Source organism: Miniopterus natalensis, chromosome 2 (assembly GCF_054644295.1).
Source record: "Miniopterus natalensis isolate mMinNat1 chromosome 2, mMinNat1.hap1, whole genome shotgun sequence".
NCBI lineage: Eukaryota > Metazoa > Chordata > Mammalia > Chiroptera > Miniopteridae > Miniopterus > Miniopterus natalensis.
In genome coordinates this window covers 7,902,525-7,929,490 of record NC_142082.1, presented here as the reverse complement: position 1 = coordinate 7,929,490, position 26,966 = coordinate 7,902,525, and the positions used below count along the sequence as shown (strand labels likewise).

Here is a 26,966-nt window from a genome sequence, read left to right as displayed (position 1 = left end):
CCAGCGGGGAGCGGCGCAGCGCGGACGCGCGCCGCCCGCCGCCCCGCCCCTACGAGCTCCCGTCCCTCCTTCCGCTCGCTCCGCCCCCGGAAGCCGAGCGCGCCGCTGGGAGCCGGGCGGAGAGGCTGCGGGGGCGCGCCTGCGCGTGCGCACGAGCTCGGAACGTCGCGGGCTGCGAGCGGGGCGCGTGGGGCGACTTCGGCCTCGGCACCCAGGTGAGCGGGGCGCGAGCGACCTCTTCTTCCCGCGGCCGCCGGCCTCCTCTCGGTTCGGGGTCCGTTTCCCCTCCGGAGCCGGGGCAGCGGCGAGCACTCCGGGTCGGTATGAGGAAGTGCGCGGGAGGGTCGGGGGCGCCCGGCCGGCCCCTCGGGCGGCGGGTGTAACCCCTGTGGAGGCGTCGGAGCCGCGGGTCCGTGGGCCGCCCGCACCCCCAGCCTCGGTGGGCACGGCCTGTCCGCATGGCGCGCTCCGGGTGGCGTGGGGGTCGGGCTCAGCCCTGAATTGAGAAGCGGGGGCGACCGGCAGGCGGACTCAGGTCTCCCCCGCCCACCTCCGCGGACTTGCACCTGAACCCGAGGCGTGGGGGGCTGTCGGTTACCCTCCGCCACCTCGCGGGCCGGGAGCGGTGCTGAACGGAGCTTCAGTTCCTGAAACACCGATGTTGACTTGTTTACTTTGGGCCTAGGGCTTCGTGCGGGCGATCGGTTACCCTCTTTGGACCGTATTATATATCTGACCACAGAAACGTAATGTCACAGTAGCAAAATGAGTTTGAAAAATGCCAGATTCTGATTTGTGCTTTCTCCTGATGAGCCTTGAGAGCGTTAGCCTTTCTCCTGCTGACTGGGAGCTGTGCTGATGGTGAGTGTCCCAGGCTGCTTTGGCAAACACCTGTCTTCATTGAGCACCACGCAAGGGTCGCTTAGGTCTGATGAGCTACCGTTTAATTTTTTACCCTTTCCCAATATGTTGTAAAGAGAATCGTTACTGTTTTAAGTCCATGCCGTATTTTTTTACATTCTCTAATATAAATGGAAATCTCACTATCTTTGAAGTAAATATTATCAAAAGGATGGATTGCTTAGTGGATGGGATTGTTTGGGTAATTTTCCTGTAAGTTAAGTTAAATCATCTGAGCTAGTTTAAATCCTTAAATTAACGGTATCTGTTGGATATTATCAACGCAGATTTAAACCTGAAAAGTTTCCCAGGCTTGCCTGTGCGCCAGCTCTCACGCACTGTGGCCACCCAGGGAGATGCCTGCTTACATCTGTGCGGGACTGCAGGGACTGCACAGACCTTGTCAGTGCATTGGAGCCGGGTAGTGTGGTGTGGGGAACCATCCGGGAAACTAGCTCAGGGAAAAGAGGTGACTTTTCTGCTTACATATCAAAGAGCAGAACCAGCACTCAGTCTTAAGTCTCCAAAGTCCATCAGATAAACATAGTTTGAATAATATTTGTCATATCCTGCTTTAGGCAGTGGGAATATAAAGATGAGCTAACTGTGAGGAGTACCCAGTCTGGTAAGGGGACAGCAAGGCAGGGAACTGTTAGATATGAAAAACTGGAATTTCAAAGAAGTACCTAATCATTTGACTTTGGCAGTTAGACCTACTTCATATAATCTTAGGGGAGGGAAAGAGCATATCCTAATGCATGAATTCCCTCTACAGCATTCCAGCAAGTGGATATTCAGTCTTTTCCCCAACATTATCTAGTGACTCATGGCTCCTCATCTTAGAAAGTAGCCCAGTCCATTATTGAGCAGTCCTAACGTTCAAACTCAGAGTGGCTTTCATATGCACTCCATCTGTTGATGCCAATTCTACCTCTGGAACTACAAGTAACAGCTCTAAAATCTTTTTTCATTCAGTCCTAAGTATCTGAATACATCCTTTGTCGTTACTTTTACTAGCTATTAGCCTGTTCTGTAAACCCTTAATCATGATTTACATTTTAGACTCTTCACCATAGCCCCCAGAACCAGCTGCTTCATTCAAGAAGTTCAGGGGTGTGCTGTGAAACCATTTGCTTTTAAAATTGAAGAAACTTATAAAAAATTTTATTTCAAAGGTATTCTTAACCATGTAACAAAGTGAGAAAGGAAAAAATAATCACAACTCTTATATCAGCCCTTGATTTTTTGAATTACAGGGTGTATTATTTTACCAAAAAAGGGTAACTTTTGGGGAGGAATTTAGTAACAACGTTTATAAGAGGTGTTCACCATTCAGTGGCCCTTTTGATTTGTTTTTCTTTGTGAATTCAGGCAGCAGACGTGGATTGACAATCATCAGTCGTACATACTCTTTAAGTTGGTGATGACCCACGATCACAGTCCCACAGTCCTTTACTCAGGTTCTTAATTTTTCCTCTTTATCCCTTTTTCCCACCCTTATTCCTTCTCTCCCCTCAAAGGCTCATAAAACTTATAAAAAATTTTACTTCGGAGGTATTCTTAACCATGTAACAAAGTGAGAAAGGAAAACATAATCACAACTCTTTTATTTCTCATACTCTTAGATATTTAATATATGCCCTTCCAGTCCATGCTCTGTCACTTTATGTTTGTGCCCATGAAGAACTTAGTATTATGTGTGTTTTAAGTTTTTCATAATTGTATTGTTTAATTCTGCTCTTTTAGTAAACATTATTTTGTAGATCTCAGCTCATCCTTTTTGACTGGTGTATAGTATATCAGTCATGACCATCCTTGTACACGTACCTAGGAACACAACCGGGAATCGCAGGTCCAGTTCATTCTTTTTCACTGTGTAGACTCCCAGTCATCATTTATTTGCTTAATTTGTTGAATAGACCCTATTATAACAGTAATGGAAATATAAAATACACGGTGGGATTGCTGATTTGTCTCCTAGCAGGTCAACTCTTAATTTTTGCCCTTTTTTTTCCTTCTAGTTTTTGTTTAAATGTGTAAATTGTATTAATCCAGTATGGGTAAGAATTTTGTTTACTGCGTTTTTCATGCTGATGTATCACGTAAATCATGAATCCACAAACTTTTTTTCAGCGAAGAGTCAGTTGGTAAATATTTTAGGCTTTGTGAGCCATAGGGTCTCTGTCACAACTACACAACTCTGCAGTGGTAGTGAGAAAGCTGTCAGAGACAATACCTAAACCCTGGAGTGAGGCTGTATGGGATTGTGATTTATAAGATATCTGATCCTCATCTAGTTTCTGGCTAACACCTTCCAAAACCCTTGGAATTTCCCAGGGGTTGAAAGTGGTTATGGTGTTCTTGTTATGTTAATGAGATGACTTTTGGACTCCACCCAAGGGTGGGGACTGGTTTCCAGGATAACCAATCACATTAGAGGTTAGGAACTTTCAGTCTCACCCCCAGTCCCCTTCCTCTGGGGGTAAGGGTAGAGATTGAATTGCCAATGGCCAAGAACTTAGTCAGTCATGACTATGCAATGAAGCCTCTGTAAAAAATGGGGGGGGGAGGGGGACCACAGACACGACAGCTGGTTGGTTCTTATTTCAGAGAGCTTTCACTGGGACAGAAGCTCCTTTTTATGCTGGACCTCATCCTGCTTTGTATCTCTTCATCTGGCTGTTAATGTGAGTAAATAGATTTTCTTGAGTTCTGTGAACTCTTCTAGCAAATCAAGCCCAAGGGCTGGTTGTGGGAACCTCTGATTTATAGCCAGTCAGTCAGAAGTACAGGCAACAACCTGGATTTATGATTGGCACCCTGAGTTGGAGAGGATCCTTGTATTACCAGAAAGGGAACCTGGCCCTGAGTGGGTCTGCCCAGGGCTGACTGGTACTGTATGGGTTCTTGACTTCATGCAGGAAAGATTTCCACAAGATGAGTCTACAGGATTTCTAGAGAACGTTTATTAAAACTGGGAACAGTGAGACAGGGAAGGGCCTAGGATAACAGGAGAGTGACTAGAAGGGAAAATGAGCCTAGGCTGGGCTGCTTTGGCTCACTAAGTCGGAGAAAAGAGGGCCCTGGAGACAGGTTCTGGGGGTTTGTCCCGGACAAACCGCCATTGCTCGTTGCTGCCCTGGTTGCAAGCCTCATGGGGGTCCTTCTGCCTGAGGGGGAAGAAGCAGGGAAGGGGAGAGGCTTGGGTGTGCTACTGGGAGGGAGGGTGCTGCTTTTGAGGGCTTTTAAAGGCTGGGCGTTTAGGGGAGGATCTCAATAGAATATTCATCAGTTTTTTGCTGATGTGCCAGAATGAGATTTAGTCCCTTAACTTCATCTGTCCTCGAGTATGGTTGGCAAATAACACTAATTGAATTTCTGCTATTTCCTTAAGTGGGTAATTTAAGCTATTTATCCTGTGGTTGGGGAGGAGAAGTGCTAACTATTTACATACTCTTAAGTGTCCTTGGTTTAGGGAAGATAGGATTTACTAGATGGCTGCAAACTGCTTGTTTAACCTTCTGTTTGTTTCCCTGTTCTTGTCCTGGCTTACGGCTTTGTCTCACTTGGAACCTCCAGCTTGTAGCTGGTTAGTCAGAAAGCACAGGTAACACACTGGGTTGGCAACTGGGGCCTCAAGTGGAGGTGGTCTTGAGGGACTGAGCCCTTTTTCTGTGGAATCCGATGTAGATAGTATCATTGAGTCGAATTCTCAGACACCCTGTTGATGTCTGAGAATTGTTTTTGGTGTGGGGAAGCCTCTCCCACATTGGAATTTGGTCTGGGAACCCTTTTCAGGCTGTATTCCAATAAAACTTCATTTACCAAAACAATTATCAGGCCAGATTTGGCCTATGCGTAGTAGTTTGCTGACCCCCGATAATTATTTTAATGGAATCATAATATTCCTCTATTCAAGTGTTTTCAATGTTACAAACTGCTATAATTAATAATATTTATTTTTAAAATTATTTTCTTAGGATAAATTTCCAGAAATGAAGGTACTGATTCAAAAGGTTGGCTTTTTTGTGGCTCTAAAAATTAATTGCCAAATGCCTTTAAGAGACAAGTTTCAGTGTTTATAAATTACTTGAGAGTATACTTTGAGAATTTTGGGAGGAGTTTTCCTTCTGTCACTTAAAATTTTAAAACAGAGGTCATTAATCATGTTTAACTTACCTCGTTAGTATTAATAGTTCAAGTTTCGATTAATTTTAAAATCATGTTCATACTTGTTTTTATAAGTTACCAGGTCACTTAAACAATTACAGGCTGCAGAGTATCAGGGCTGATTCAGGATACAGATTATATAACCTTTTATTGGTTGATTGGATATAATGGAATTAATCAAATTGAATATAATGAGCACATAATTGGATTGTTAGCTATATATTGTTACTATAAATGTATATATTCTTTTCCTTTAATATAACTCACTACTTGCCCCTTCTGAATATCAGTTTGAACTCATGACTTTCCACAGAATTACTTTTTCATTTTTTGTGTGTGTTCTGTGTTTTGGTTTTCACTATTGTCTGGCTTGTACAGTGAAAGCGCCTTTGAAACTGGATCCTTTGTTTTATTCCCACTCTCTCAGGCCTGTTTGAACATTGCGCTTTCTGGCAATAGTAAGATATTCCAGGCCCTTCTTGGGTCCCCTCCTCCCCGGTTCCAGAAATGGAATCAGCTGTCTTCCAAGGTCCTGATTTTTTTTTTAATTAATTAATTTTCTAGTGGTGAATATTATTAGATAGAGGTCACACTCTCAATTCAAGATTATTAGTAATAGAAATTGTGGCACTGTTACTAAGACCAATAAGAATGAGAAATATTTTTTAAAGGCTATGACTTTATAGTGCTGTTTCCAATTTAATTCCAACTGTATAAAGTATTAAAGAATTTTTAAATCAACAAGTCAGCTGGTAATTTAAGGTCTATAACCAAAACAGTGGTCCCTGAACCATGCTAGAGGCAACTACTTTGAACACTTTTATCCATTTCTTCCAATATTTAATTCCATATATCTAAATAATATCCTTTCATTTATCCATTTTAGACAGCCTATCTACTATAAAATGTCTTATACCGATTCCCTCTAACACAGTGAGACATAACATACTCTTCGTCATCTTCCATATGTGGTTATGTCACAGTTTGTGATTAAATTTTTAGAGGTTTGCCTCCGAGCTACCTGTACAGCCTGTGTGTGTGCCTTAGAGTGTTAGTTTCTCTTTAAGAGGGGATAGAGGCAGCCTTTACTTTTCATAGGAGCCATCTCCTCTCTGCTGCTGCTGCGTCAGCACTGCAATGATGGAGCAGAATAGGGCAAAGACAAGTACGGAAATGGCGAAGTTTGTCCAACGTCACTGACAGCTTTCACTAAAATGATGTGTGGGCTGGTTTAGCTTATTCTACACTCTAATTGTACTTAATTATAGAAGGCAGATTTTCCTTAGGGTTCACCTAAATTTCCATGTTTGTAATATGCCTGCCTTGATATGATCCATTTTGATTTTCTTGTGAACTGAACTATTAGACGTATTTTTCAAATCATTGGCACAACTTGTAATTGCTCCTATAGCTCCATCATCACTTCGCTGGGTTATTGTTTTTTTGGAGGTCATGTTTCTCTTGATATGTTTACCCAATCTTCTCAGTTTGGAAAAACTATGAATTACTATATAAAAATAAAAAGTACTCAAAAATTACTCTGATGGTTACATTTTCCTGTTTTCAGATATATTTTTGCCATTATGGATCGGTTTGGAGATATATCAGAAGGTGAAGTGGACCATTCTTTCTTTGACAGTGACTTTGAAGAAGCAAAGAAAAGTGAAAGTAACTCAGTTTTTGACAAGCAAAATGATAACCCTAAAGAGAGAACAGACAAAGATGCGGAAAATGTAAACTCAAAACTTGGAATGCAGAGAGAAGAAAATGATCTTACTGAGAAAGGAAATGAAAGAAAAGAGGAAACTCTTCCAGAAGAACACCATATAGAAAATGATGATACACAAACCAGAAATTCTTTATCATTGAGCACTTCTTCAGGATCAGGAAAATTGTGTGATGCTACAACAGGACATAAAATACACGTAACCATTCCAAATAGAATTCCCAAAATGGGAAAGGCAGGTGAAGATGATTACTATACAGATGGAGAGGAAAGCAGTGATGATGGGAAGAAACATCATGTCAGGTCCAAGTCAGCTAAACCATCCAGTAACATTAAAAAAGGCATAAGTAAAAAGTATTCCAAAAGCAGTTCCTCTTCCTCTTTGGCCTCATCTTCAAGCTCAGGTGCAGATTGTTCAGGTACAGACTCTGATAATTGTACACCTGATTCTTCATCATTGAAACATCTCTCTGATGTAACCCACTTGTCTCCAAAACAGAAATATAAACTAGGAACAAAAACAGGAACACAGCCTTCAAGTACTAAACCAAAAGTCGGTGACTACACTGAGGAATCTGAAGATACTGTGACAGATGTTACTCCTTTATCAACCCCAGACATCAGCCCTGTTCAGTCTTTTGAACTGAGCGCATCAAACGATCAAAAAGTAAAGGTTAAAAAGCAAGAAAACGTGAGTGAAGAAGTGTATGGAAATGTTGAGGATTTAAAAAATAATTTGAAATCGGCCAAAGGGAAAGAAAAACATGGGTTCAATCTCACCTCGAAGTCTTCAGTGTTGGATTCCAATTTAGACCACAGATATAAACAAAAAGCCTTACGTGACACAATGGACCTGAATCACCTCTTGAAAGGTAACTTTTCTTTTTCAAAACCGTATATTGAATTTAAACATTAAACTTAAAGGTATATTGAGTGTAAATATTAAATGCTATGAATTTGTGTTGATTTTTCTAGTAGATATGTTTTGTTGTTTGGGATAATTGATATTATCATAACTACTAAATATTCCATTTTACGATAAGAATATCAAGAATATCATTATATGATCTCAAAGCTAATCAGCTAGGCCTAGAAAATACTTCACACTTTTTTTTTTTTAAATGCCATGCAAACTCAAAGTGCATAGAGGGACCAAATGGATAAAGATAATTGAGCAAAGTGGAGCCACATTTTCCCACATTTGATAGAAACTTTGGCATTACGTCTATTTATCTTTCTTCTTTAAGAAAGGCAACAGCACTGAGGTTAAAATAACGTGACCTATTGTCTTCATACCAGGGAAAGTGGCAAGAATGCTCGCAAATGAAAGAGCTCAGAGTAACCTATAGGATACTATTCAGATTTTAAGATAAAGGCTTGAAAATGATTATGTAGTTGATGAAATAGCATAATTTGCATTTTAGTGGCTTTAAAATATAAATATTTTTATTAGAATAATCTTTATTGCTATATTTCTGTAAAAATTTATTATTATCCATATTTTGTTTGAAATGAACAATATATTCCAGTGAAATAAAAGCAGCTTCAGACTTTCCTTTGGACTTGTTAATATAGCTAAAAATATTGGGCTTGCAGGTTAGGTCAGTTGAACATAACATTTTTAAGTTGTAAATAGGATTCTCTTTGTTTGAAATGTAGTTGAAGGAATTATGAAGCTAAATCTTTAGCTTTGTAATTTAAATAATGGTGGAAACGTAAGGGCATAAATAAATCCCTTATTTAGTCAAATAACTCAGTCAGATTGATAAAAATGTATTTTGGAGCAGTTTACACTTGTTAATGTTTCCTCTTTTGTAGGTTTGCTTTTCCCTTTGCTCTGATTGTCCCTATGTATTGTGTCTGAAACATCAGACTCTTCACATTGGCCATCACCACCTAGTGGCTAAGCCTCCACTCAGTATATCTTTCCTGATAAAGGGACATTCAATCTCTTAGAACTTTCAAGATTGAAGCACTTTCTGTTCTTGCCACTCTGCTTCCAGAGTGATCTTTTAAAAGTAAATCAATTCTACTAGTTTCTTACGTCTTCAATGGGCTTACTCTTATGTTAAAAATAAAATCCAACCCTGGCCAGTGTGGTTCAGTTGGTTAGAGCATCGTGCTGTACACCTAAAGGTCACCAGTTTGATCCCGGGTCAGGGTGCCTGGGGAAGATCACAAATGGATGTATCTCTCCTCCCTCTCCCTCTCTCCCTCTCTCCCTCTCTCCCTCTCTCCCTCTCTCCCTCTCCCTCTCCCTCTCTCCCTCTCCCTCTCCCCCTCTCCCTCTCTCCCTCTCCCCCTCTCCCTCTCTCCCTCTCCCTCTCCCTCTCCCTCTCCCTCTCCCCCCCGCCCCCCCCTCTCTAAAGTAAATGAATGAATAAATAAAATCCAAATTCCTTATCATAGCCTAGCAGACTAGGTATCAGTGATTCTTATCTCTGGCCCAGTACATTAGTGTCATCCAAGGAACTAGTAAAACAAACTGTTAAATATTGATGCCTAGGCCCGGCCAAGGGCATTCTGATGCAGTTGGTCTACTATGCTATTAAGGTTGGTGAGAACCATTGCTCCACGTCATGTTCTTTGCCTCCGTCCTTCTTAAATCTCCTATTACTTTGCTTCAGTCTCACTGCTTCCTTAGTATTCTTGGAACAGTTTGCACTTATGGGGCATTTGCACTTTGCTGTTGCCCTTTTCTTTGCATGGCTACTTCTGTGTATCAGGTCTCAGTTTATATATCACCTCTTCAGAGATCTTTTCTTAACATTCTATTTGAGTAGCTTCTCACTCTTGACTGCTGCTTCTCTGTCCCAAAAGCCTGTTTCCTTCCTCAGAATACTTATTAGACCCTGGAAGTCGTGTAATTTGCTTTTCTCCCCGCTTCGAGTGTAAGCAGCAGGGGTCAGCATCTTATTCCTTACTAGAATCCCAAAATCCAGCAAGTGTTGGCACGTAATAGACAATATTTGTCAACTGAAGGAACTGAGGAAGCTTCTGTTGTTGCACAGCTCTAATGGTTAGGAAATGTATTTCATGTTTCACTGAAATTTGATTTTGTATCCATTATCCATTAGTCTTAGATATGCCATCTGAAACACACAGAATAAGTATGTGCCTCTTTCTGCATTATAACCTTTAGTATATTTGATAAATATTCTTCTCTAAGGAAACTCTCTAATTCTTTATCAAGCCATCCAGTGTAACAGTTTTCACCTAAAAAAAATTTAATATGGCCACTTTCCAGTCTGTAACATTGTTTGTATGATTCATCAGTTTGATAATTCATCAAGTTGAGAACTGCATCCCATCTTTTTCACATTTCCATTTACCATATTAGAAGTTAAATCAGAAATTTATATTATTTCATTAAAGAATAGTAGTAATAAACCCATTATGTATTAACATAAGTAACATGTTTTATGAAACAGTTATATTTCTAAGATTTTTTGATTTTTGCTAATTGCAAATGACTGGCAGAAGATCACTGGATTTTCATATCAGCTTCTGAATACAACTGTTGTGATTTATTGTTTTTGTTGAAGTATATTAATATGGCCTTACACAGATATATGATTGGAAAATAGAGGAGTATTTTAATAGCCTTTTCAGTTAAGTTTAGATATTTTTTGCTACCACACCAATATTCCAAAAGTATTAGTTTCTTAAATGTTAGTTGCAATGTGAAATTTGAAACTAATATTAATTTATAGTCTATTACATTAGAATTATCTATCTAACATTTTGAATGATTTTGTAATGTGATGGATGAGTTATTTGGAAAATATTGGTTCACTGGGCTACAAATGACATATTTCATCATATACTACACAGAAATCATAGTCGTTAATATCACTACCAGTCTGATTAGAAAGCTCTTGGGAAGCTGTCAAATTCAAGTGTACCAAAAATTTAAATTTTTGCTAAAATGCTTGGGTTTTATTATTGCCAACAATACTGTCAGTTGTTTTCCTTGTAGTGACAGGGCTGGCTTTTTTTTTTTTTTTTTTAAGTCAATTTTTAATGCAAAAATTGGAAGGTGGTCAAAATTAAGCTATAAAAATCCATCTGATGAGAATGCAGATTGCTCACTAATATTTTGTATTAATAATATGCATCTTAATATATATTTGCCCCCTTTGTGCTAAATTTTTACTGCTGCGTTGTTCTTAATCATTTATACTGTGTTTTATATGTGTTTAAAATAGCAGCTTAACATTTGGCATTCTAAAATATCTTATGAAATTTTTCTTATAACATTAGGTAAGAAAGTTAACATGGATATTGGAAAGATATAATATTATAGAAGATTGAAGAGTGTAATACGACTTACAGGTTTTATTTCTTTATGGTATTATTTGTCTAAAACATAATTTTCATTTTAAAGGCCCACTGTTCCCATTTTTTAGTTTTACAAGTGCTATTTGATTCCACAAATTTATAAGCATCACTCTATTCTCCAAGTGAGAATGAGAGGACACAGCCAATTTATTTTAGGATGAAAACACTTGACTGTATGGAATTGTGAGGTTTAAAAAAAAATCTAATGGAAATAGTCTGATTTCTGAGCTTTTTGTTCAGGACCATCAATGATTATTTGTATTGGTTAGGATGACTTTGTATGCAAGAAGCAGAAATTTCTAATGAAACAATGTTTCTCACATATTAGGAAGTCCAAGATAGATAAGGCTTGAGGGTTGACAGAATCAGTGGCTCAAAAATGTCATCAGGTACCCAGATTTCACCACTTTGTTTCCCCAGCCCTGCTGTTGGCTACTAGGAGATGCCTGTAGTACTTTTTAGTATTCACATCCAAACATGACTGTCCTGAGAAAGGGAAACTGTCGCTTCCCCTGGCTCTCTTAGAATGGAGGGAACTTTTTAAAGAAGCACTCTACTGACTTACACTTAGGTCTCATTGCCCAGAATTGGGTTACACTCCCTGGAGTTAGGGGTGGGAATCAAGAGAGGTCAGCTTCCCTGAAGGAAAGGGACAGATGTCTTTAAGTTAATTAATTAATTAATTAATAATAATAAGTATCTGTTAAGAAAGAGGAAAGTAGAAATATATGCTAATTGGGCAAACAACTTTATCCACTAGGCCAGAGCTTCCCAACTTAATATTCATATATGTTACTTGGGGATCCTGTTAAAATACAGATTCTGGTTCGGTAAATCTAGAGAAGAACCCAAGGAGCAACATTTCTAGCCAGGCTGCTGGTGATACCAATACTGCCGATCCAAGGACCACAGTCTAATACCAAGACACTAAAAATGATTTGGTTCCATGGAAAGTAAATGCAGGTATCTCTCACTGTTCTTGTCTAATCTAGTTTTGAAACTTAGTTGGATATGGACAGCCTTTTATTTTTTTAAATTTTTTTAAGAGAGAGAGAGGAAGATATGTTTCAAGTACTTTGTATAGGTAAGATTGGGTCAGTTTAGGAAGAATCTGTAGGACAAAATAGAGATAATTTAGAAATGCTCCACCTTAAATTTTACTGCATAGATTCTGCATAAAATAGATATTTTTTTAGATGATATATCCTGAGAATAAAAGTTAATATAAGAGAATGAAATGGGATTAAGGAAGCATAGATGAGCAAAGACACTGGTTAAACTTACTGCTAAACTGATACCAACATAGGAGGGAATGAAGCAAGTGCCTATTCAAGGGGAAGCTGTGGGCCCTATTACACTCCATAAGAAAGAGGGTGCCTCTGCAGTAGTCCCCCTTTTTCCTCGGCATATGTTCCAAGCACCCTGTGGATGCCTGAAATTGGTGATTATACTGAACCCTGTGTATACTATGTTTTTTTCCTATATATACATACCTATGATAAAGTTTAATTTATAAATTAGGCATAGTAAGAGATTAACAACAACAATAATAAAATAGAACACAACGGCATACTGTGATAAAAAGTAATGTGAATGGCTTGGGGGCCATTATTAAGTAAAATAAGGGTTACTTGAACTGTCACAAGCACAGCAACACTGCCACAGTTGATCTGATAATCCAGGCAGCTATAAGTGACTAAAGGGTGGGTGGTGGACGAAAGCATGGGTGTGCCGGACCAAGGGATGATTGACATCCCAGGTGGGACAGCGTGAGATGTCATCATGCTACTCAGAATGGCACACAGTTTAAAACTTATGAATAGCTTATTTCTGGGGTTTTCCACTTAATACTTTTGAGCCACAGTTCACCACAGGTAACTGGAACCCCAGAAAGCAAAACTGGGGGAGGGGGAGTTCTGTACTGAGATTAGCTGCTTGCACACCCGCCCTGGCAGCGTGTTTTATCCCTTTGCTGGCAGGCTGCAGCGAACAGGATTCAGGTAGGTGAGCAGGAAATCTCAGATATTCTCAACACACTGCCAAGTGTTAACAAACATTTGAGAAAAGCTAAAATCGAGAGAAGCCCCAGACTCGTAGATAAAGAACATAATACTTGAAACAGAGTTAAAAGTGAAGCTCAGTGATTTTAGAGTGGCAAGGACAAACTATCTTCACTGATAATATTGATATGATTTGCTTTTTACATTCTTCTGTCACGTGTATAGTGGAGTTTAGCACTAAAAGGGACAAAATGTTTTACATTAATAAACTGACCAAATACTCTAAATAAGGATTTAAGAGCCATTGATTTGAAATGTATGATAAAACTAAAACAGAGCTGAGTGATGAAATTAACAAAACCATAATCATTATGAAAGATTGATAGAGCAATTAGACACCCCCCCCCAAAAAAAAAAAAAAACACCTTTAACTGCCCGTTTGTGGACTACACTTGGACCACGGGTATTTTGTCTGTCATACAACATTTTTTCAATTGATGGTGTATCAGTGGCTATTTCTACATAATGAATTACCCCAGTGTTTAGAGTCTCTAAGCCCGGCCGGGCATGGCTCAGCAGTTGAGCATCGACCTAGGATCCAGGCGATCAGGATTCGATTCCCGGTCAGGGCACATGCCCGGTTTGTGGGCTAGGGAGCCGATCAGTGACTCTCTCATCATTGATGTTTCTATCTCTCTCTCTCTCCCTCCTTTCCTCTCTCTGAAATTAATAAAGATATGTTTAAAATAAATAAATAAAAAATAAAAAGAATTACCAGATTAGAGTCTCTAAGTCAGGGGACTAGGATCATCTGAGAGCCCTTCATTCACGTCAGGTGTGGGCTTGGAATGACATGAGCAGCTGAGTCTGCTCAGACGGGGTTCCTCAGTTACCTGTAGCTCTTTGGAGTCCTTTGAGAGTCTTCTTCCAGGAAGGACTAGAAAAGAAAAGCATATTTTTGAATCCCGTAAGTCCTCGCTCTTTTATATTGTCTGTAAATTTTGCTTGAAAATTGACGAGTTCCTTTTTCAGTCCATTTTTCTTTCTTATTATTATGGATAAAATAAACCACTGATAGTTTCAACATTCTGTGTGATTTGCTTAGCCTAGTCCACCAGTGGCACTAGGTACTAGTCAAACAGCCAGCATTGTTCCTAAAATTCTGCCACTTCATCAGCAATCCCTTCCTCGTAGGCCCTTCTAGCTCTACTTGTCACATGGTCTCAGCCAGTGCTGTCTAATTTAGGTTTTTGTTACAATAGTACACCAATTCCTGGTACAAATTTTGTATTAGTTACTGCTGCTCTGATAACAAATCACAAAATGTAGTAATGTAAAGCAGCAACCTAGGAAAACTCAAAAACTAGGATCATAGTGGCCCTCTATGTGGTTTGATTTCCTCACAGCCTGGCAGCCTGGCAGCTGACTGAGGGCAGTCAGACATAGAGGATGGCTCAAGGCCCCAAGGACAAGTATTCCAGGGAGCAAGGCAGGGAGGGCTGCAGCTCCTTTTCTACCTAGCTTTGAAAGACACACTTTGGCTGTATCATATTGGTCCACATAGTCACAAGCCTGCCAGATTCAGAGGAAGGAGACTCGAAGAATGTCACAGAATTTCTCATCTAACAAGTTGTTCACAAAAAAGACCAAGAAATGTAGTAAATTTTATTATTATTCCTTGAAATGTGACCTGTCAATTTATAAGTTTGAATTTAAAAAAAAAAAAAACCTTTTAAAAATCACTTTAAAAAGCAAATACCATTGTTTGTTTGTTTAATAGGGATCATGAATATGCCTACAGGATGGAGCTAAAAAATTAAAGAGCTAATATTATATGAATAAGGTCTTAATATGGCTTGGGATAAAATTTTCAGTGGTAGCTTTACAAAATTTTTAAAATGCTGTCTGTATCTCTGCTTAGGTGAAGGTGAAGCTGATACTTCTAGTAAATGGTGTTAAATGACTCAAGAAAGGGCTCTAGTGATGGGACACTGATACTGAAATACTGTAACAAGTTTGAACAAAATTGTCTCATTGAAAAAAATTAGGGAAAAGCATATTTCATAAATATGTGAATTTACATTTTTATATATTTATATAAATGTTTGCATCCCTGAAAGTTTATTCAAGTTAAAAAAAATTTAGATCTTAATTGTAAACACCAGTGGGCCATATACAGGGGTCGGCAAAAGGAGGTGTACAGTTGTGAATAAACAAGACAGTTTGTTCTCGTATTATTATTTATTTACTGTATTACAACTGTACACCTCCTTTCGCCCACCCCTATATTTGAGGTTGCTGCACACTAAAGTCTGTAGCCACTTTAGAAAAACATAATACCTGGTGTCAGTAGTTAAGCACTTCATATGTATACTTTTCCATCAGAGTTAGAATGCTAATTTTAAAAATAATTGAACTTCCTTTACTTAATTAGTTTATTGCCATTGCCTTATTTTACTTTTTGAAACTTTCTTAAAATGCCATTAGGAGAATAATTTACTTTTAATTCCCTTTATAATTTCATTTTAAAGGCTTTTATATATGGCTAAATTAATCTAGGAACCTTATTAAATTCTACAAAATGAGCATTTAGAAGCAAGATAATTATGTTCAGCCCACCTATGTCTTTCTAAATGTGTTCTCATTCAGGTTTTGTTGTTAACTTGGTATTGTTTTCAACAAATCACCAACCATTAATTTCCTCATTTTTTTCTACCAGGAAGCCACTGTTAATAAAATTTATTTAAGTTTCTGTAATCTTTTATTGTCTTTGGTTAAATGTAGGGAGGTAGACTTACAGTTTTTGTGACCTTGCTCAGCTGTTTAAATTTTCTGTACCATTCACATTTTTAGATGAGGGTTAAAAATGCCTCTTCCCCTTACGGCATTGTGCTTTTAACAGTAAAAAATGCTGAGCCAGTAAAAGAATTAACAGTTACTCAAGTAAAAACAAGTAACGGTTACATTAAAAAATGTAAAAAAACAAAACAAATGTGCCAGTATATTATTAATCTAATATAGTGTATTCATTTTTAGTACAGGCTTAAGCTGAAACATTTAGCAAGCTTAATATTTTTAGAAACTTTTATGTGATAATCATAGTATGCAAAATATTTTTCTTGGTTAAAAACTTTTTATACAATGTATTCATATTGGTTTATGTTTAGTCAGGAATGAAATGTTTGACTTTTCAGAAGTATTTGTTTTAATGCCAATATTATGATCAAAAATCTCCTGTAGTACAATATTTTCAGATTAAGTTGAAAGTTTCAGAATATTCTGAGTTTGTTTTTACCATTTTCTAGCCATTATTTTATGTCATTAACATTATTTCATCCATACCTTTTCATAAATTAATGTAGTTTTCCTTTTTAAGAGTTAAAGCATGTACTGTCATATTTCTGTGCTACTTTCTTTAGTCATTTTTCCTTCTGTTGTTCATTTCTATAGCTTTTCTGGATTTGGATAAAAAGGGACCAGAGAAACATCTCTTAGAGCAGCCTTCAGTAGCACCTAGGAGAAACTACTCTTTCACAAGAGAGGAGGTGAGACAGATTGATCGGGAAAATCAGAGGCTTTTGAAGGAACTCTCGAGACAGGCTGAAAAACCAGGAAGCAAAAATATGATTCCTAGAAGATCAGTTGGTCATCCCCCTAAGTTATATCACAGTGCTGTCAACAGACAGAGAGAACAACAAAGGATTGAAAGAGAAAATTTGGTAAGTAACTGAAATTTTTTAGTCCTCAAGGAAATGCACTTGTATTGATTTTTAAGTCACCCAGAAACAGCCTGATTTTCCAACTCAATTATATAAAAGTAGGTTTAGATGTATTTGGCTTGAAGTACCTAATGAACTAGGAGCCTGTAAGATACAATATGTAGATTTTATTTCTAGCAAACCATATTTTAAGGGAACCTTAAGTGAAAATACTGAAAACTCTTATCTATTTGACTAGATCTATTAAGTCATTACGGTAGTGAGGGAGGTGTCCAAGGGTCAGATGTATGTATTTTCTGTGAAGTATTCAGTCACTAGCTAAATCTATTTCATTTTATTGTGTCCCTGGAAATTAACACAATTTATATATCACTTATTTTAAAGAATAAAAGGTCAAATTTGGTGGTCTGCTACTTGAATGTATGAAAGACATTGTTAAAAAACATAGTTATCCTTCAGTGTTCTAAGGAATATATATGGGGACTATTGAAAATCTTCACATTAGAAACATATTATTTTCTTTATAAAATTCATAATAATTGCTGATGTTTACTGAGGTCTTATTAAATGCCGGGCATTTTTCTTAGTGTCTTCCAAGTATTAGCTTATTGAATCCTGGCAATAATTCTTTCAGGTAAGTACTATTTTTATCCACATCTTAGAAATGAAATAACTGACACATAGAGGATTTAAATAGTGAACCCAAGGATATAGAGCTAGTAAGTGGGTGAGAGAAGATTCTAAACCCACACAGAGTCTTAAACTAAAATTAGATCCTTAATGAGCACATAAATTCAGTCCTAAAATAATTGATATTAACAACTACTAAAACAGTTTCCAAAATTCACACTCATGTTTCATCATCAGTACAGTCCTGTTTATCTAGATACGTACCTGAAATTGTAATAATAGCAAAGTCTTAAGTCCTTCAGGAGAGTTACTCTGCATGTGGCAAGGAGTAGACAGCAGCAGAGCACACTGAAATGAGTTGGTGGGTGGTGATCTACATGGTAGCTTTCTGTATATCATTGTAGCAATTTCAAGCTAATTCTGTACCTTTTAAAAACTTTTCTTGGCTATTCCTTTGCATTTGTCCTTCATAATGACATTCTTTTTTCATTTAAAAATCTATTATAAATTTTTATTGGAATTGTGTTAAATTTACATTTTAATTGCAGAGTTTGTTGGCACTCTTAGCATTACCTTCTTATCCAGAAATATGGTTTATCTTCCCATTTATTGAAAGCTTTTTTAGTAAAGTAGAGTAGTTTTGTTTAAAACTATATATTTTTAAGCTTTGTGCATGAAATATTTTTCATTACATTTTCTAACTGCTTCCTTTTGTAAACATGATTTTTGTATATTTATTTTATAACTACCCCCTACTAAATGCTATTTAGAGCCACATTGGCTCTGATGGTACTTTATTGTGATTCACTTTATTTATTTATGTTTTAACTGCTAACCCAAGGATCTTTTTTCCATTGCATTTTAGAGAGTGTGGGGGGGTGGGTACGTCACTGTGAGAGAGACATGGATTGGTTGCCTCCAGTACGTACCCTGACCTGGGATCGAACCTGCAACCTAGGTATGTGCTTGACCAGGAATTGAACCTGTGGCCTTTTGATGCATAGGGTGATGCTCCAACCAGCTGAGTCACACTGTCCAGAGCTGAGCTGATATGCTTTTAAATCTGCTTGCTAGGTTGTTCATAGTCAGAACACATGTATGTGCGCACACACAAACACACACACTTGTGGTTATTTCTGTGTCAGATGTACTGCACAAGCAGCGTCCGTTACTTTATAATTTTTATAATTTGTATGCCTTTGGTGCTCTGTCTTCAGTGACAGAGACCAATTCATATGGCTGACAGGCTTGATGACTAAAGCAGTTCTATTCCAGGAGTCTAGCTTTTAGCAATCCAGAGGCTGATACCATTCAAAACGAAGTAGTACTGCTGTGCACGGAGGGTGGAAAAGGAGAGCGAAGAGATGGTTACAATTGAATCCTGAGCTTTAGAGTTAGAAGTATTCTGTTAATCTGCCTTTCTGAGGAATTTTGATTTCCTCATTATTTGTTTCACTACCTTTTCCCCCCTCTCCTTACCAAGGGAAATAAATCAAAGGAATAATAAAGAAAAAGTAGCTTTATCCAGTAGAGGGCGTATTTGCTACATATAGATTCAATTATGTTGGAACTTTTTTTATTTCTAAAAGGGGACTCATTTTTTAATTGATGAATTTTGAAATAGTCTTGTTAAGCCACATTTTATTATCTTTATTTAACATACTAGAAATCGGTGATTTTAATGAAAAGCACAAGAATAATCTTAGCAGAGAAGAGGGAGTCACTGAATTTATAGTTTTACTTTACCCTCTAATAGAAATGAGATTGTTTCATTCTTTTGAATGTGTATCAGTTTCCTGAGCTGTGAAAGAAGAGGGAAGGGGGAATAACTGAAGCAAGATGAGAAAAGTAGTAAGATTTCTGCAGGAATGTATCAGGATTAGAGCCTAGAGCTCAAATGAAGTTAACTTATTTCCATTGTAAGACCATAATCTTCCCACTCAGGAGTTCCTGTGTTAAAATAAAAGGAGTGTGTAGATAAATTTAGAAATTCAGACTTTTCTTAAAAACATTAAGTGAAAAATAAAACCCTCCCTTTTTCTTCTGTTCTTTGTCTGCTGGTCTAGAGGAGGAGTTTTAGAGCTCTTAAAGGGGAAACTGTTAAAGGGGGGCTGATGCATTGTCACAGAGATAAAGATTTACAGCAAATGTCATCCCTAGTATGAGTGTTGATCAGTTGAATAATCGGCACCTTTGTTCTAAGATCTTGAAATAATCTGTAGTTCATTCAATCTGGCTTTCTTTCTTCTCTGCTTTGTCTGTTGTCTCCTCCCATAAAAGAAAGAAATATAATGATAGTTAAGTATCACTACAGCTGTAGAAAATATGGGGAACGGTCCTGATTTTCCCTCAGTATAGGATACTTGTTACTCTCTAATGTCCTCAGGGTCTTTGCTTTATCACTTTAGAAACAATAAATTAACTCTTCTCTGTAGAAAACTGCTGACATCATTAACATATTTTTCATTCATTTTAACCTTTCTGCCTCTGAAGACAGGATTCAGGCTAGGTTATTTTTCTTTCTAAAAAGGGTGAAACTTCCAAGGCTTAAAAAAAAGAAAAATATTTAGACAAACTAATTTGAGATTCATTATTAGAATCTGATTTGAGTAGCATTTCTAAGATTTTGTAAACCATAAATTGGAACATAAGTAACCATTCTTACCATTTTTCAATTCCTAAGTTCTTGCTATATGCCAGGTACTGTTGTGAGCACTTCATATGCATTGTCTCGCTTATTACTCAAAACTGTTTGAGGTTTATTTCATTGTTAATATCCCTATTAAGTCCTTTGACCAAGGTTACACAATCAGTGGCAGAGCCAGGATTTAAATCCAGGTCTTTCTAACTAACTTAGGTTTTTTATCACTCTATTACAAGTGTTACAACATTTTGAACAGTCATTTTTAAGATTTACCAGGAGTTGTAAATTGATGACTAGATTGAAATGTATATATACTTTTGATTTTAGGATTTATGCTGGTATCATTACTTCATAGTTTTGATATTGTTTCTACAAGCAAGAGCTATTTCTATCTGAAATCATTCCTTTAACTGAGTTTATCTAAAATATATTGGGACTTCAGTCAGCAAAATAACCAAAAAAATTAGAAACTGACAATATCAAGTTTTCTATAGAACAGCAATCTAATTAGGCAATTAGATTGCTCTGCGAGTGAAATACATTGATGATGTGATACATAGGAAGTTGCTTACTCAGCTATAAATGTCTTAGACATGCAATGGAATTATCTTCCCAACTAAGTTATAAATTATATGACGGGGCAGTATTTTATATTTTTTCTTATATTCCTTCTAGTATCTTACATAGCTCATAGCAGCTACAAACTGTAGATAGAGAAGGTACAATCTTAGGAGGTTTTGCCACCGAAGTTATACAGCTTCTCTGTCTACAAAAAGAGGACAATGTTATGATGGAAAGACCATGGGCTTTACAGATGGAACCATGTTTAAATCATAACTTTCAGCTCAGCAAAGAGAACCACTAGCACTGTGTGGGTAAGCCTTCGGAGGAGTTTCCTTCTAGCCTTTGAAGGCTAAAAACTGGGGAAGGTCATTTCATGCAAAAAGAACAGTTGGCAGGCTGTGCTCTCTCAGTTGGCCTGCCTGCTTCATGTGCTCTGCACCTCTGCCATTTGTCTCCAAGTTCTTTTTATTCTGTAAGTCCATCCTCTCCCTTTCTAAACAGCTCTCCCCTGAATATTTTGACTTTTCCACCACCATCTGTTCCCTCTCTGGGATTGCTCAGGAACACTGATGATGGAACCTCAGGATAGAAGAAGGGCAGGGGGTGAAAATGCTAAGAGCAAAACACTCCGTTGAGAAAAAGTTGTAGAAATGTTTGGTGGTGATGGTTCACGATGATGTACATGTGCTAAATACCACTGAACTGATGCTTAAAAGTGGTTAAAATGGTAAGTTTTATGTTATGTATATTTTACCACAATGCAAAGAAAACCTAAGTTGAGGAAGAAGGAAAAGATTGTGCAGGGGAAAACTTATCCAGTGATGGAACACATGAGGCTGATTTTTAGTGTGAATCTTGTGTGCAGAACAGCATTTTCTTCAGTAAAGTTCAGTGTGCTACAGAGAAAGTTTAAATCAATAAAGAAAATAATAAAACGCAGCCATGGATCAATTCCCCAATTTATTGGTCTCCTTAAATATTCCTTTCTCTCTGATGCCTGGGGAGAAGCAAACAAAAGAAACTCACCTTCTGATTTGTGAAGAAGGAAAATAAAATTAGGAACATTATACATTAGACTCTCAGTGAGTCCTATTAAAATACCATGTTATTGGATACTGTGTTGCCTTGGCTAGCTGGTTTTAAATCTTTAAAAAGTTTTATATTCTATAGTAGTTGGTTTTCATACTTAACAGCAAAAACTTGTGTGTTTTTCAAACTAAATTTTATGCAGAATCTTCAGTATATGAAACAATTCAGAAAGCATAGTTGGGCTAATAGAAATTAGGAGTGGGAGAGCCCTGTCCACTGGGCCTTACTTCAGTGTCCTTTCACCCTGGAGTCACTACTGGAAAGTTGAAACAGGTTGAAAGCCGCTGCTATATAATCAGATGCAGGATTTACAGTAGCTTCAGTAAGTTTATGGTCATTTCTGGGCTCTTAAGCATTATTATTCCCATTATATCATTTCTGTGAGAAAGTCAGCTTTAATGTATTTCAACTTACAGCACTTTTCCTAAGATTGTAACCTGGTATTAAAAAGAGATGTGCCTGTAATCAGTTGTTAGAATGAGTGGTTTTGGCTATAGGCTAGGTCAAAGCCCTTAGATTTTCCTGAAAGTGTATTATTTGAAATATTTTTTCACATAGTATGTCAACAAGTGATTTAAAGTCTTTTCTATTTTATTTCATGAATTTCAGGTTCTAAAAATAGTTGTCCTTTTAGGAAAAGATTACTGTTTAATATTGACTTTCAAATTGATTGTCTTTAAATGAAGGCTTTATTGAAGAGACTTGAAGCTGTGAAACCAACTGTTGGCATGAAACGCTCAGAACAGCTAATGGACTATCATCGCAATATGGGTTATCTCAACTCATCACCATCCTTAAGAAGAGCGAGGTCAACTCTCAGCCAGTATAGCCCATTAAGTAAGCATATTCAAGATTATTTTGTGCTTGCTTGTGTCTTTTATCTTTTTTTAAAAAAAATACAGCTTATGTTCTTATGATAGAGTTTTATTTTATTATTATTGGTTGATCTTGGAGAGGAAGGGAGAGAGAGAAACATCGATTTGTTGTTCCACTTATTTATGCTCTCATTGGTTGATTCTTGTATGTGCCCTTACCAGGGATCAGACCTGCAACCTTGGTGAATCAGAATGATGCTCTAACCAACTGAGCTACCTCGCCAGAGTATGATAGAGTTTTGAAATACTGACTTCTGGAATGGATTTTATGATTTTTCACTGGCATGCTTTGTTTTTATTTGTGTTAGTTCACTTAATTTCAGGTTCCATTTATAGCAGGTAATAGCAGCATAGGAAGGAAACCAGGAGAAAAAACAGTTGAAAATACCAGTAGTTTTCTTAGATAGTAGAAGAGAGACTTTTAACTTCAATATATTTATTAAAGGAAGAAGTAAACAGATGGGCTGTTTAAAAGTTGCTGAAACATTTCCCGGAGCCAGTTAAGAATTATTGGTAGCATCTTCAGCCCTTGTATGTGCTTTGTCTTCCTCACTGAGTAAAACAAAAATTAGCAATCTGTAAACTATTAAAAACATATGTGAGCCCCAGGTTCGTGGCTCAGTTAGTTGGAATGTCGTTCCGTACACCAAAAGGTTGCAGGTTCAGATCCAGGTCAGGGCACATACCTAGGTTGTGGGTTCAATCCCCCCAATTAAAATATGCATTGGAGGCAAACAATTGATGTTTCTCTTTCTCTCTCTCTCTCCCTCCCTCTCTCTAAAATCAGTAAACATATCCTAGGATGAGGATTAAAAAAATGTGAGATAGAAAAGAAAAATTTAGTCTGCACTTAAAATTAGGAGAGGAAGTATATCAGATGATAATTTATGTATTTTGTTTAAATAATTCAAAACATTTATTTTTTGTGTATTTTCAGGAGGAGCATCCAGGACATCTAGTGCTACCAGTGGTCTCAGTTGTAAGAGTGAGGGAGCAGTTTTTGACACAAACGGTGGCCTGTTGCTAAGACCTAAGCCTCCTAATGTTCGTACAGCTTGGTTATAAAAACTTTTTACTTTAAACATTGTTCATCCAATTTTTATTGAAGTGCTCTTGTATTCTCTGTGTAAACATCTATAACAGCTGTTTTAAGAATTTTAAGTTGTACAACAGCAAATTGTAATTTATTATACTTCAATGGAAAGTTGTTTTCACAAAAGATAATTTAATGTAAAGCCAGTGTTTCCTATGAGGATGTATTTATATGAGATGTATATGTATTTGATAGAGAAATGCATGTATATTGTCTCAGCATAGAGGTCGATTCAGCTCTCCTGCTGACAAAACAGTTGTGATAGTATCACTGCACAGTGGCCTGGAGATAATAACTATATACGTCTCATTTTATTTTTATTTTATTTTCACTTCTTATAAGCTTTGTGCCATGAGCAATACTCCTATATTTGACTGGCTTTGTTTTCTGTTTGCTTCAGGATTTAGGTGGTATGACTCATAACTTGATTGTAACACTTTTATTAATGAAAAAAATCTTGAAATTTGTTTTCATTGGTGGAGCTAATTTACTGGGGCAATCCTTATGACTCGCCAGAGGTATCTACTACCTCTGCCTAAGTGTGCTGAGTTAGGTCTTAACATTGAATCAACCATTCCAAACCATTTCAAACTGCAAGTATTAGAAAGGTCCACTTAGAAGCTCCTTTTTCATGTTTTTGTACATTCAGGTAAAGTACTAGTAATGGTTCTGAGAAATGAGATAGGACTTAGAACTACAGTCTACTTGCATTGTGAATAGTTTGTCCAAGGACCAGATCATCATAAGCAAAACCAAGTGGTTTTTGAATCAGCAAAATAGCACCGCCAGTTTGAAGAGCCAAGAGGCAGATCCTGAGTTGTGTCAGAACAGTGTTTTAAGTGATACTGCTAACAAGCTGTGTTATAGTTAGTATTTATTGTATTAAGAGAAAAGATAAACAAGAAAGAAGTGCATTGTCTCACAACTTTAGAAACTCCAGCTAGTGCTTTTAAGGGCTGAAAAAGAAAATGAAAATATAAATGATGAAGGGGGAAAATAACATATTTGTTGAGGCTACTTTAAATGTCTGCTAATTGTTTTGTTTTCTTTCAGTCTGTAGGCTCTGAAATTATAGCTCAGTCAGGGTTGTGTCTGCTGTTCTTGTTGTCACTGTTTTTCATTACTGGCCTTTTTAGTAGATCCTTAGAATGTTTGGAAAGTTGCCATATTAAATGCCAAACCTTTTTTTAATAGGAATTTTTGATCTGTAACCACAGTAAGAATATTTGTGTTTTTCTGGATTAACTCAAGCTCTGTAGCATGCATGCAGAAAACAAACTGCATTTTACTAAACAGCAATTCAGGATTTCTTGGTCTTAGTGTGTGTTCATCGATTTCGTGTAGGGTAGGGCATGTAATGTCTGGGAACAGTGGTGCTAATATAATTCATGTGAACATAGCCTGACTGTGGGTTGTTCTGCTTCTTTCTTTGGGATGTAATGTTCCTTCATCGTTATTGGATGCTTTGTTTTGGTAAACAGGTTTTTACATCATTTCGTGTTCTGCTTTATATATGAACTTGAGCTATACTAACGCAAGGTTTTATTTTTTAACTTACTGTACTTGTAATGTTTGTATAACAACCTGTCTTTAAGGAGAGATAAGATAACGCTGGATTTAAAACTCAGCATTTGAACATCTGTTCATTAGTGAGTGGCCAATATATTTATATTGAATTTTAAGTTGTTAGGGAAAAATATATGTCAAATCTTTTAATGTCCATAATGGCATTAGTCTCTTAGAACATTTTATATGGTCTTTGCCATATGTTCTGTACAACACAATTTCATAGATAACTAAATTAATGCCTTTGGTTTGTACTGCCTTGATGAGAGGGGCGTCTGATATTAGTGATAACAGGGATTCAACTTGAAAGAAAAGTCAAGAAGAACAATATTCATTTCTTCAAAACAATTTACAATCACATTTATATACAATAAGTGTATGGAGAAAGCTAAATTGAAAACTGATATTCTCTCAAGGTACTTTGAAGTTATGGTTTAAGGGGCATTTTTATGAAGGACTGGTAATTATACTGTTTTCATTTTCAAGAACATAAAAGTGAAGGATCGTCTAGCACTACTTTTTATTTGGTTCACTTGTACCTTGCTGTATATACTTTGAAGATTTACTTCTGCAACTAGAAATTATACTAATCCAAGGTCTAAATTATAGGCAGGATTCTTACCGGGAGTTATTTTCATATCTGTCAAATGTTAAACTAATATTGCCTCCTTTTCAATAAAATTCTGTGAAAGATTTTTAACTATTAAAATGATTTCCGAAGAGACAGTTATTATCTCGGGCTTCCCCTACTTCCTTTTTTCACTCTTCATAAAAAGGTGCTTTTCTTAGCTACTGTTCCAAATAAAATTTTCTGGTTTGCTTTTAAATATAGTGGAATGGAGTTGTTTTCAACCCATTAACCCAAATGTCCAAAGTGGATATCTAGACAACTTTAAAAAGAGGTCATTGTGATGGATACAAGTGTGTGCATCCCAGACTTCAGTACTGCACACTGTGAAGTATTATGACCAATATAATGTTGGAGATACAAGGTTAATTTGTTTTATTTTTATAATTAAATTCATAAAATGTGTAATATCTTAAATGCCAAAGTCTTTACCTGTAAATGATTGCATACCATCCTAGAAAATGTGTTTAATGCTAATGACTACTTTATTTCCATGAATAAAGATCAGTAAGAAACTGAAAAATCACTATCTATTTTAAATTTCCCAGTCCATTGTGACTTGTTTTAGTCATAAAGAACTAGCTTGGCATAGTGAAGAAAGAAAGAAAAGAAAGATAACTGAGTTTTGAGCCTATGTCTGTCTCTCAATTGCTTGGTCTTCTTCCCATTTGAAAAATTAGAATAGTAACTTTTACATGACGCACAAGACTAAGAATTAGTGAGAATGAAGTTGGAAGGAGGGTATTAGAGAGTTTTTAAAGATTTTGTTTAAAATTCTGTTCTTGATCATCTCTTTAAACCACATTGTCTAATTTGTTCTGTAAAATTGTTACAATGCTACAGTGCAAGTTCCGTTTTAAATTGAAGGCTTTTCTTTTAAAAGTGCCTATCTATAACCTTTCATATGCATTATGAGTGATAAGAAATACTCTTTAAAACTTGCTGTCAGACACCAGCTGATTTTAAAATTCTGGTTACTGCCCTGGCCGATTTTGCTCAGTGGTTAGAGCGTCAGCCTTCG

At 37.1% G+C, this 26,966-nt stretch overlaps 1 protein-coding gene across 4 annotated transcripts; it reads left to right on the top strand.

The window, feature by feature from the left end:
• Positions 1-153: 153 nt before the first annotated feature.
• CFAP97 (cilia and flagella associated protein 97) lies at positions 154-26,468 on the top strand. Of its 4 annotated transcripts, none has more exons than XM_087814084.1 (5): positions 154-215; positions 6,638-7,668; positions 16,588-16,856; positions 22,470-22,620; positions 23,596-26,468. In XM_087814084.1, exons 2-5 carry the CDS (start codon positions 6,654-6,656, stop codon positions 23,721-23,723), a joined length of 1,563 nt encoding a protein of 520 aa, XP_087670210.1. In that variant the 5' UTR covers positions 154-215; positions 6,638-6,653; the 3' UTR covers positions 23,724-26,468. The 4 variants fall into 4 exon arrangements, with proteins under 4 accessions (XP_087670210.1, XP_087670211.1, XP_016066776.2 ...); XM_087814085.1 differs by lacking the exon at positions 154-215 and adding an exon at positions 264-317; XM_016211290.2 differs by lacking the exon at positions 154-215 and adding an exon at positions 596-861.
• The last annotated feature ends 498 nt before the right edge of the window (positions 26,469-26,966 follow it).